The following is a 12591-nucleotide window of genomic DNA, read 5'->3' on the forward strand; positions in this document are numbered from 1 at the left end:
ATCTCCTCTTCTCATAGCTGAGCTCCTCCATGCCTTTTATCAGTTTGGTTGCCCTTCTCTGCACTTTCTCTGGATATTTGTAGATACATTTAGCAACAGAACTGGGGTGCTTAGAGGAGTCAGAAGACTCTTTACAGTTAAAGAAAAATAAAACCATCTTTCTTTGCAGTTTGGTTGTCTGTACATTTGAAAAGTAGCTTAAAATGGGAGGCAGACAGTAGTGTATTAAAAATGTCATTTTTAAAAAAAAAAAAATCACATGACCCAAGGGGCGGAGCATTAAAGTAAGGCATCAGTGTTCAGGTGTGCACAGGTAACATGATTTCTAGATATGGCCCTGCCCCCACTTGTGATCCAGATTCTGCTTCAATTGCCTGGGAGTCTTACTGCTCCTGCTGCATGATTGAAAATGTCAAGTGAATGAAAACTAACAGGGGCCAAGGGAAACATTCCCGAAACAGGTAGAAAAACTTGGGTAAAATAAAACCAAAAAAATTCCAAGCTTAACTTACCGACCAGCCTGCAACCAACCGAATTATCCTGTCTAACAGTATGTGTTAACAACAGGGGTTTAGTTTTTGCACACATTTGCAAATACATGCATAAGCTACAGAGCCACGTCAAGGCACCCCAATATTTTCTGTAGTCCTAAATCTAAATTATGAGAGCCTCCACAGTGGCAGGACATGCATTATATTGAATAGGCAGATGGCAGGAGAGCCTGGAGGGAGCCCACCCCTCCTTAAAGGTACAGGGGCACACTGGACATCCAGCATGTAGCAAAATGGCAGAAAAGTTGTCCAGTGCATCTCCTCACCAGTATTTCTACAGTACAAACAAATGGCCATTGCCCCACCAATAACTGGCCTTTGCAGCAAGGAAGCAAAAAGGACATTGCCCTTCAAGCAATGCATGCAAAACAAAACCAAAGAAATTCCAAGCTCAACTTACCAACCAGCCTACAACCAACCAAATGATCCTGTCTAACAGTATGTGTTAAAATCAGGGGTTTAGTTTTCACACATTTGCAAATACATGCATAAGCTACAGAGCCCCCTCAAGGCACCCCATATTTTCTGTAGTCCTAACTCTAAATTTTGAGAGCCTCCACAGTGGAAGCACATGTATTATAATGAATAGGCAGAGGTCAGGTGAGCCTGGAGGGAGCCCACCCCTCCTTAAGGGTACAGGGGCGCACTGGACACCGAGCGTAAAGCACTATGGCAGCAAAGGTGTTTAGTGCATCCCCTCACCAGTATTCCAACAGTACAAACAACAAAAATGGCCACTGTCCCCACCATAACTGGCCTTTGCAGCAAGGAGCACATGGAAGGGCAACTCATACAAAACCAAAGAGATTCCAAACTCAACTTATGTACCAGCCTGCAGCCAACCAAATTATCCTGTCTAACAGTATGCGTTAAAAACGGGTTTAGTTTGCACATATTTGCAAATACATGCATAAGCTACCGAGCCCCGTCAAGGCATCCCAGTATTTCCTGTAGTCCTAACTTTTGAGAGCCTCCACAGTGGAAGCACATGCATTATAATGGATAGGCAGAGGGCAGGTGAGCCTGGAGGGAGCCCACCCCTCCTTAGGGGTACAGGGGCGCACTGGACCACCAGCATATAGCACTATGGCAGCAAAGGTGTCCAGTGTATCCCCTCACCAGTATTCCAACAGTACAAACTACAAACATGGCCACTGCCCCCACCTTTACTGGTTTTTGCAACAAGGAGCACATGGAAGGGCAACTCAAATCTAAAGAAATTCCAAACTCCACTTACGGACCAGCCTGCAGCCAACCAAATTATCCTGTCTAACAGGGGAGAACTCGACATCCAGCATATAGCACTATGGCAGAAAAGGTGTCCAGTGCATCTCCTCACGAGTATTTCAACAGTACAAACAAATGGTCATTGCCCCACCTATAACTGGCAGCAAGGAAGGAAAAAGGACATTGAAGGGCAAGGCATGTAAAACAAAACCAAAGAAATTCCAAGCTCAACATACCGACCAGCCTGCAACCAACCGAATTATCCTGTCTAACAGTATGCGTTAAAAACAGGGGTTTCGTTTGCACACGATCTGTTGCTAACGCATCTGATCCAACTACAAATATCAGTTTTGGGTTTAAGGGGACCTCCTACCAAGTGACTACACATGCAATTGGTGATGCATATTTAGGAATCGTTTTGCATGCCAAAACAATGGGGAATAGTAATGCATGTATTTGTGAGTTATCCACCTTCTGCCATGCTATATGATTGCATAGAATAAGGGGGAGGGGGGGTCACATCACTTTTCAGAGCCGGCAGATTCCGTGCCACAGCCCCACCTCTTGTCTTTGGACCACCACAGTAATCGCTGTCACACTAATCTTATAGAGCTGGAACTGCAAGCCAGATTCCTGCTACCAGCTGGCATGTGGCCGCACAAAATGACGAGGTTTCAGAGAAATCACAAGTGCTGAATTGAAAAACTATTTATAACCTCTACAGAATTACATGATGATTTAATGTAATGGTCCAAAGGAACTAAACCCCAAGTATGCTAGCTGCAGATTCGGGTTTAACCACTTCAATACAGGGCACTTTCACTTCCGTGCTGCATATTAGTGCCCCATCATCAGTGCCACCCCATCAGTGCCTGTCAGTGCGGCCTCATCAATGCTCATCAGTGCTGCATATTAGTGCCCCATCATCAGTGCTACCCCATCAGTGCCTGTCAGTGCGGCCTCATCAATGCTCATCAGTGCTGCATATTAGTGCCCCATCATCAGTGCCACCCCATCAGTGCCTGTCAGTGCGGCCTCATCAATGCTCATCAGTGCTGGAGAAAAACTTATTTACAAAATTTTATAACATAAACAAACTTTAAAAAAAAAAAAATTCGGTCTTTCTTTTATTTGTTTAGCAAAAAAAGAAAAAAAAACCTTGCACCACTGATAGGCGACACTGATAGGTAGCACTGATATGCAGCATTGGTGGGCACTGATAGGTGGCACTGATGGGCACTGATGAGCACTAATAGGCGGCACTGATGGGCATAGGTGGGAGGCACTGATAGATGGCAATGATGGGCACTGGTGGACGGCACTGATAGATGGCAATGATGGGCAGCACTGATGAGGAGGGCACTGGCAGGCTCCCTGAGCACTGATTGGCATCCCTGGTGGCCATGGGTGGGCAATCCCTGGTGGCTCTAGTGGCATCCCCCAAGGGTCTGCACTGGTAATCAATGCTCTGATTACCAGCACAGACCCACCCCCCCCCACCCCCCCGTCAGGAGAGCTGCCGATCGGCTCTCCTCTACTGGAGCCTGTTAGGTGCGAGCTGAGGAAAGCTGATCAATGGCACGTCCTATTTACTATGTGACCAGCTTTTTTAATTTTCTTTTGGGAATGTTATATAGCAAAATGTGAACAATATTGTTTTTTTTTTTTCAGAATTGTCGCTCTTTTTTTGTTTATAGCGCAAAAAATAAAAATCGCACAGGTGTTCAAATACCACCAAAAGAAAACTCTATTTGTGGGAAAAAAAGGACATCAATTTTATTTAGGTACAGCGTTGCACGACCGCGCAATTTTCCGTTAAAGTAACGCAGTGCCAAATCGCAAAATATGGCCTGGTCATTAAGGGGGCAAATCCTTCCGGTCCAGAAGTGGTTAATATCTAAATCACATTGTGAATTGCATATTGTAATTGTAACCTAAATACTAAAATTTGCACATAAAACTGTAATTTTGTAACTTTTGGAAATGTCAGTTAAAACTTGGCTGTGCCAGTAAATTTTGGGTGTCGTGTCAGTAAATTTCAATCTATTAGGTTGGCAACACTGCCCACCATACCCCATTGAGACATGGATTTCAGTAAACACACTCCTAAACCTTGAGGACAGCCTTCCTAGAAGAGTTGAAGCTTTTATAGCTGCAAAGGGTGGGCCAACTCAGCATTGAACCCTACAGACTAAGGCCTCTTTCACACGGGCGGTCCGTATGTCCGTATATCACCCCATCCGTTTGCGGGTGATATACGGACATAATGCATGTCAATGGGATTGCGGATGTCAGCGGATGACCATCCCCTAAAATCCGATTTGCGTCCTTTCAGTTCTGTTCCATTTTTTGGAACGGAACAGAACCCTATTTTTTCTTCCATTTTAAAAAACGGAAAGGACGCAAAATCGGATGTCAGCGGTGTCATCCGCTGACATCCGCAATCCCATAGACATACAGTAAATTATGTCCGTATATCATCCGCAAACGGATGAGATGATATGCGGACATACGGACCGGATGACCAGTGTCATCCGTGTCCGTGAAAAAAAAAAAAAAAAGTGCCGGAGCGGATCGCAATACGGTCCGCTCCGTGTGAAAGGAGCCTTAGGCTGGAATGCCATTAAAGTTCATGTGCGTGTAAAGGCAGGCGTCCCAATACTTTTGGTAATATAATGTAAATTTTAGGAGTTTTTAGTACAGCAGCTAGTTTGTTGTTTTCACTGTTACAATAGAAGTGTTTGCGTCGGTTCACACTACGGTGATCCGACTTAGGGGGCGACCTGTGAAGTGGTGTGCATCGTTGACTTTAGCACGACTTGCACGGTCTTTATAAAATGAATGTCTATGCAAGTCGCTCCAGGTCGCCCCGAAGTAGTACAGGACCCTTTTTCTAAGTCGCTCCTATTGGAACCGGTCCTGTACTACACTATGGGACGCGACGGTGCGTGACTTGTCAGGCTGACCAAGTCGCCTGACAAGTCGGACTAGTGTGAATAGACACTTTATGTTTCACAGCAATTCTTTTTTACTAATATTTGCTATTTCACTGTAGTGTGGAAGGGTGATTATCATTATCAAAAATGTAATCTGTTGCAGTTTACCAGTCTTTAGGTATGGTGGTGGCTGCATTATTTTTCATTTTTCTGGCCTGTTTTCCTTTATTTTTACCTGGTAATGCCGCAGATAACACTTCCTGTTCTAAGGTAACAACATTCTCTCCTCCCACTCTATCTCTAGAGGGAGCTATGGTTGTCACCCTAATTTGCTGTCCTGATGAGGACTAACCCCCCCCTCCATCATCGCCTTTACACGGTGAGGTGGGAAACTTTGTAGCATACAGAAGATCGTTTGGAAAGAAGATAACATTTTTGTGCTTTCAGTTCAAGGAACTGAGAAGAACACAATGTTTCTGGCAAGTCTGCAGATATTTTCTGTACTTGCAGAAAACATTCTTATGCTGACCATACACTAGCCGAAAAATCGTTTGAAAATCTGTCATTTGGTCCATTCGTTTGTTTTTCGTCCAGTTAATGGGCACAAATAGAAAATCGTTTTGAACTTTTCAGAGCCGAAAAATCGAAGGAACAGTTTGGAAAATTCTGCCGAACGAACGATAAATTGAAAGGTTAAAGCGGAGTTCCACCCTTAAATTAGACTTACCTCCATCTTCTTGCTCCGGGTCACCTGAAAAACAAATGGATAATCGCAATTTTTTATTTTTTATTACTTACCTGGTTTAGAAGAAAATATACTCACCTTACTTCCTCTTCCTCCCCTCGGCGGCCACGGCGATTCGTCACTTCCTGGCATGCATTGATTCCTGGGAGCTGAACGTCATCGCTCCCAGGAATCAATGCGCAGGCGCCGTCATACCTTGCAACAGGGGCTGACTGGCAACTTTCGGCCCAGGGGGCAACTACAGTCCAGAGGCCCATGGTGCAGCGACTCAGCCCCCCCTCCCATTCTCCCTCTTCCCAGCCTCCTCCTGACTCCTATTCCAGGCTGAAGCTCTGCTCCAGGTACTCTCTACTCACCAGCTAAATCCAGGTTTCTGACCTGGCCAGCAAGGGGCATTTGGGATTTGCTGGGACAGCTCGGTTGGGACTGGCCGGGGGAGGGGATTCTCCAGTGGGGCATGGAACCTGGAACCGACTTCTGCTCAGACACAGTTTACACCATCCATGCTGGAGGGGGGGGGGGGGGACCTGCACTCTGTCCTTGTCTTCATCTCGCACTCAGTAGGTCAGTGGCAGGGACTTTTTACTTCTCTTCACCAGGAATCCTTTAGGCATGTCTGTGGCAGAAGCAGTGCAGCCTTTTTACAGGGCATCAGAGCGGCCCAGGGGGCAATTGCCCCCCTGCCCCCTGGCCCAGTCCTCCCCTGCCTTGCAAAACAGCTTCTGGGCATGCCCAGAAGCTGTGCAGGGATGACGCTGCGGCACCGGAAATGATGGCGGGGCCGGTGCAGTGCATCGTGGGACCGAAGAAGACGGAAGAGGACACAGAAGAGGATCGCGCTGGCTTCAAGCTGCCCACACCTGAGATGGCAGCACTGGACAATACATTTTCAAGGTAAGTATTTCTTCTAAAAGGTAAGTGCAACCAGGGACAGATCAGAGGCTATCCATTGTGGAATGTACTAGCCCTGACTGTCCCGGGGGTATTTTTATAAAAAAAAAAACGTTCCCAGGGTGGAACTCCGCTTTAATGTGTTTCTCGGCCAAACTGTTTGCACTAGGTATATGTGACAAACTGAATTCATTTATGTCCATTGAACGATTTATCATTCAAAATTCAGGCCTTACATGATGGCACAATTGTCTGCTCTCACGGCCGATTTTTCTTTTTTCGAACAATGACTTTGAATGATTTTTTGGCTAGTGTATGGCCAGCTTAAGCCTGAAAAATGGAAGCTAACTACCCACATCTAAGGACTTGTTAGCCCAAATGTAAGGCGCTTTTCCACTGCATGGTAAGGCTTGGTTTGCCGCTTTTCCACTGCATGGTACGTGTTGGAACGGTTCGGTACGGTTTGGTACAGCGGCGCTTTTCCACTACATGGTACGGCTCGGTATGGCTCGCTTAAACAGTACCACCTCAGTTGGGGTTCCAAGCGGGCTGTACCTATACCATATCCCACAATCCTTTGCATGCAGCCTTGATTGTTCTTCACTACTAGCCACTGATTGGTCAGAGAATCGTTGTAATCCCACCCACTTACTACTTTAGTAGAAAAGCAAACCGAGCCGAGTAGAGCCTATACAGTGCTAGTGTTAAAACTAGGTACTTGTCTCCCCCCAAAATGACATGCCAAATGTGGAATATTTTTTTGGGTGGAGCTCCACTTTTAAGTACATATAAACTGTAAAATGTGTATTGATTGCAGGTAAATGCATGTGTGTTGGCTTGCTGCTTTGCATTTCAACATGCAGTGTGCTGTAATACACTTTTTTTTTTTTGTCTTCAGCAACCTTTATTTTATGGCCACGTTCACATGGGTGGTGTTGCCCATACAGCATGAATGGGCTGTTTGTTTATGCAGTTGGTTTATGTGTCTGTATAGCCAATGCGTCCTCCTAGACCAGGGTTCCTCCTGAGGTTGCTAGGGGTTCCTTGAGAAATGGGCAATTTCTGCCTCTCCAATAAGTTCCCAATGACACCATTCTTCCTTTTAGCTGTCTGTAAGGGGGTAATTCTTCCCAATGATGACAAGAGTAAGGAGCATTCTTCCCACTGACTGTCACACTAATGTGTCATGAGTTGTAGATTTTTAATTTTTAGCAGGGGTTCCCCGAGACCAGAAATTTATTTCAAGGGTTCCTCTGTGTTGAAAAGGTTGAGAAAGGCTTTCCTAGAGTAACATAGGCTGTCTGCATGCAGCTCCGGGTGGCTTCAGCCACATATAAACAAACAGTCCATTTGAGTCGTATGAGCCACAGTGTGAACGAGGCCTTGACTAAAGCTTCGACTGACTGCTTTGACTTTGCATGTTGTGATGAGTTTATATGCGTTTACATGGGTTGTGCTGAAAAAAGTAGAATCTGTGGAACCCTTTTTTTTTTTTTTAATTTAGTACAGGGCAGCGCACATCAGGTGTGAGCTGCTCTTATTGAAATACGTTGCTTTTATAATGTATATAGGTTGGCATGCATTGATCAATGCATTCCAGGGCATCTGGTGTAGGTAGATTAGGGCTGTCCAAAAAAAGGTGCAGCACAATGAATGTTGTGCTGTGACACGCATCTGTTTGCAAGGTGTGTTGTGGTGCCATTCAGAATGAATAGCAATGCATAACGTGTGCATTACAATAGTGTAAATGGGCCAGGAAAGTGTAAGAGCCCATTTACACCAAAACACAATGTGGGCAAGGCACGTTGAATGCATGTTTCCTGCACCACACTTGAATTCGCTGCCCTTGCAAGATGGGCGCGACTGCCAATCAGGGGCTGACTGGCAACTTTCGGGCAACTTTCGGGCCAAGGGGGCAAGTACAAACCAGAGGCCCATCGTGCAGCCACCCTCCAGCTCTCCCTCCTCCCGCTCTCCTCCTGACCCCCATTCCAGGCTGAGGCTCAGAGGAGCTCTCTACTACCGGGCGAATCCAGGTTCCCGACCTGGTCATTAGAGGGTATTTGGGGGGGGGGGGGGGGTTGGGGAGGTGGTTCAGCTTGGTCGGGGCTGCCTGGGGGGAGGGGGAGGGGGAGGAGAGTCTCCAGTGGGGCAGAGAACTGGCCTCTGTTCAGACACAGTCTACACCATCCTTGCTGGGGGGGGGGGGAGGCCTGCACTCTGTCCTTGTCTTCATCCCGCACTCAGTAGGTCAGAAGTGGAGACTTTTTACTTCTCATCAAAGGTAATCCTTTAGGCAGTAGTGCAGCCTTTTAACGGGGCATCAGAGCAGCCCGGGGGGCAGTTGCCCCCCCTGCCCCCTGGCCCAGTCCTCGCCTGGTGCCAATTAATTGTTAATGGCACCCCAAACACATTTTGAAAATGTAGTGTGTTTGCAGCTACCAAAATGCATGTTACCGCAGCACCATATTGTTTGGTGTAGTGAAAGCACCATTTTTCCCCCCATCCAGTGCCTTTTGCAACCCATTCAAATGAATGGGCTTTCAAAAACGGACCGCAAGGGAATGCACAGTAATGCGTGCGTTCTAGTGTGAATTATCCCGAATGCCAGACATTTTTTTTCCTATTTAAATGTAGACAAATCATAGAAAGCTTGGATCTTTCTGTACAAATAAATGGTGACCAGACCAACCTATAACTATCCTTTGCCGAAATGAGTACATGGAAATGCGACGCACATCAAAAACAAATTCCCAGGTCACTTACTAGCTAGCCTGCAACAAAACCAAATTAACCCTAGCAAGTCACGTTAAAAACAAGGTGTATAGTCACGCACATTTGCAAATGTGCAAGCCGCAGTGGCCACGCCAAGGCACCCCAGTGTACTGCAGTCCTAACTCTATAATTTTGAGAGCCTCCCGAATTGGAGCACAGATTGATCTTTCACTAGGTTTTTTCTGTGGCCCCCCATTTGTGCCAGTGAGCGCTGTCCGCACACGTGACACTGAGCATTGAATGTCATAAGTTATTTCTGATCTGAAGGGCTGAACACTAATTTCCCTTTGCTACGCTCCATGAGGCTCATGATTTGCAATACAACTCCTCTTTCAGGAAAGAAAAAAGAGCCTACTTCTGTCTTTTCATGTCAGCTGGCTCCCTCTAATCAATGTGTGCTGACATTTCCACCCTCACTTCAAATTGTCAGCGGGCTAGTGTGCGTGCGCGTGTGTCATCCCCTGTACTGCAGTGATTTTAATGGAACAGTCTATTATACAACCCAGGGTGGGGAGTCTGCTGGAGATGAATGCAGAGCTACAGGAGCAGGTGTCTCAGTGAGCGTGCAGAACCCTGAGCCGATTTTATACAGGGATTATTTTTTATGATTGTAGAGAAGGGTGCAGTGCACGGACCCTTAGCTCAGTGTCCCCTGTCACTGGAGTGTGGATGAGGCCTGACAGCTATACTGTCCAGTTACTGTATCAGAATGTGCAGAGCAGGAGAGAAGGGAGGGTCAGGGAACAGAGAGAAGGACCGGGAGCAGAAGGGAGTCCATGTAGCTTGAATGCTGTTTGTGGCAATCAAAGGGCATTAGGGGAATTCAATCTTGAAGTGTGCAAAGAGGTGTAGAAAGGGGCACGAGTTTGTGACAGTTGGAAAAAGTAGATGCAGTAGTTGAAACTCTCTGTGACCAAGCGCAACATGAGGACACGTGGGTGCTGAGCATTGGGACACTTCTAAGAATGGAGGAGGAAGGAAGACGTGACTCAGTCCTGAGTGTGGTCACTCAGAAGGTAAGAAACCCCCCTACCCCATCCTGTGTCCAACCTTCATTCTCCATTGTATAAAAATAGCAGCGATGCTAATCTTTGAACACCGTTCATTTGGTCATTTGCACCTTGCTTGTTCTACATACACTATATTACCAAAAGTATTGGGGCGCCTGCCTTTACACACACATGAACTTTAATGGCATCCCAGTCTTAGTCCCTAGAGTTTAAAATTGAGTTGGTCCACCCTTTGCAGCTATAAAATCTTTAGCTCTTCTGGGAAGGCTGTCCACAAGGTTTAGGAGTATGTCTACGGGAATGTTTGACCATTTTTCCAAAAGTACATTTGTGAGGTCAGGCACTGATGTGGACTAGAAGGCCTGGCTCGCAGTCTGTGCTCCAAAGGTCATTCCAAAGGTGTTATATCGGGTTAAGGTAAGGACTCTGTGCAGGCCAGTCCAGTAAGATGGTGTTCCCAAATGTGCATATATATTTTTCTTGTATGTTTTTTTTTTTTTAATTGCACTGTTAAAAATGACTTTGCAAAGAGCCAGTGAGTAAAATTGGAGGGGCAAGTGTTACTTGTAAATTGCACTTCTCTTCCCCCTTATTTTGCTGTTTGGCTGGTTTATCATTCCTGACCAGCCTGCTTCCTTGATCTGTTGTCTTGCACCTCCCACTGGGTACTTTAGTTGTCAAACCTTTAAAAATGTCTCCAACTCTCATCCAGGTCAAGATGTAGGTTGAGGGTTCCTGGAGGTTACTGTGTGGGACAGGTAGTTGTACGGAGTCCTTCAGCAGATGTCTGGCTGTAATGCTGATCAACTGGCTTCAATTATGTGGGTCAATGACCAAGAACAACCGGTTGTTCTAGAGTAAAAGCAAGCCAAAATCAGCCAAGGAAATAGTATTTTCAGAGGGTCAGTAATGTATTTCTGTCAACAGGTTTTTTTTAAAGTGTATCTGTATTAGGATTACCACCCTAACTTTGAAGCTAAAAGAAATATTGATGTCTGTATTAGGGTTACCACCCTAACTTTGAAGCTAAAAGAAATATTGATGCCTGAACCCAGGGGAAGTGTTTCAAGGGCCTTCTGGTCATGTGATCAGTACATTTGAATGTCACAATAATCCTGTGATTGGCAGCCCATCGTCCTTTTGTGACCTGGAGCTATTGGTGACAACGTGGTCATGGTGATCAAGCACCACACAGTTACGTGTATATGTGGCAGCACAGAAAAAGAACCACACCCATGCTGCTATGTGTGTGTGTGTGTATGTATGTATATATACTATATATATACACAGCAGGACAGAAAGGGTTAGGCAACAAAAAGATAACAATTAAATCTGAGATTAAGACAAACATATCATCATATCATTTCAGTCTTTGCAGATGACACCAAGATTTGCAGTGGAAAAACTTCCTTACAGGATGTCTCCAATTTACAATCTGACCTCAATGCACTGTTTCATTGGGAAACTATGTGGCAAATGGGGTTTAATGTTGATGAATGTAAAGTTATGCACTTGGGAGCTAAGAATATGCATGCATCATACATACTAGGGGGAGTAGAACTGGGGGAATCCATAGTGGAGAAGGATCTGGGTGTTCTGGTAGATCATAAGCTTAATGATAGCATGCAATCCAAGCTGTGATTTCCAAAGCAAGCAAAGTCCTTTCTTGTATTAACAGAGACATGGACTCCAGAGAGAGAGATATCATTTTGCCCCTGTACAAATCATTAGTAAGACCTCATCTGGAATATGCAGTTCAGTTTTGGGCACCAGTTCTCAAAAAGGATATCAGGGAACTGGAGAAAGTGCAGAGAAGGGCAACCAAATTAATAAGAAAAAGTTAATTTCCTCTAATCTTTCCTCATAGCTGAGCTCCTCCATTCCTCTCTCTTGAGAAGAGGAGATTAAGGGAGGATATGATCAACATGTATAAATACATAAGGGGTCCAAATAGTGAACTTGGTGTTGAGTTATTCAATTTAAGGTCATCACAGAGGACAAGGGGGCACTCTTTGCATCTAGAGGAAAGGGGATTTCATCTCCAAATACGGAAAGGTTTCTTCACAGTAAGAGCTGTGAAAATGTGGAGTAGATTCCCTCCAGAGGTGATTCTGGCCAGCTCACTAGATTGCTTTAAAATTCTTTCCTAGGTGTTAATAATATAACTGGGTACTAATATTTATAGGTAAAGTTGATCCAGGGAATATCTGATTGCCTCTCAGGGGATCAGGAAGGAATTTTTTCCCCTGCTGTAGCAAATTGGATCATGCTTTGCTGCGGTTTTTTCGCCTTCCTCTGGATCAACTGCGGGTATAGGATTGTGTATATGGGATTGTATAGTTGTGCTTTCTTTACTGTTTTTTTGTTGTTTTATTGGTTGAGCCAGATGGACTTGTGTCTTTTTTTTCAACCAGATGAAGCGCATATATATGATGGGTGTTATACTCACCAAAAAA

The 12591-nt window shown here is 45.3% G+C and overlaps 1 protein-coding gene across 2 annotated transcripts in view; it reads left to right on the forward strand.

Moving 5' to 3' along the window:
- The window catches only part of PIP5KL1 (phosphatidylinositol-4-phosphate 5-kinase like 1), a 50066-nt gene that overhangs the window by 1128 nt on the left and 36347 nt on the right, over positions 1-12591 (forward strand). Inside the window, exon 1 of one of the 2 annotated variants that reach the window (XM_082264509.1) lies at positions 9539-10141. The exons of the other annotated variant lie outside the window; for it this stretch is intronic. Coding sequence (XP_082120635.1) covers positions 10091-10141 — 51 coding nt within the window. The 5' untranslated portion in view covers positions 9539-10090. Of the gene's footprint in view, positions 1-9538; positions 10142-12591 lie in introns of those variants that run through there. 2 annotated transcript variants of the gene reach the window in all.

This window comes from Pelophylax lessonae, assembly GCF_965119305.1.
Source record: "Pelophylax lessonae genome assembly, chromosome: 7".
NCBI lineage: Eukaryota > Metazoa > Chordata > Amphibia > Anura > Ranidae > Pelophylax > Pelophylax lessonae.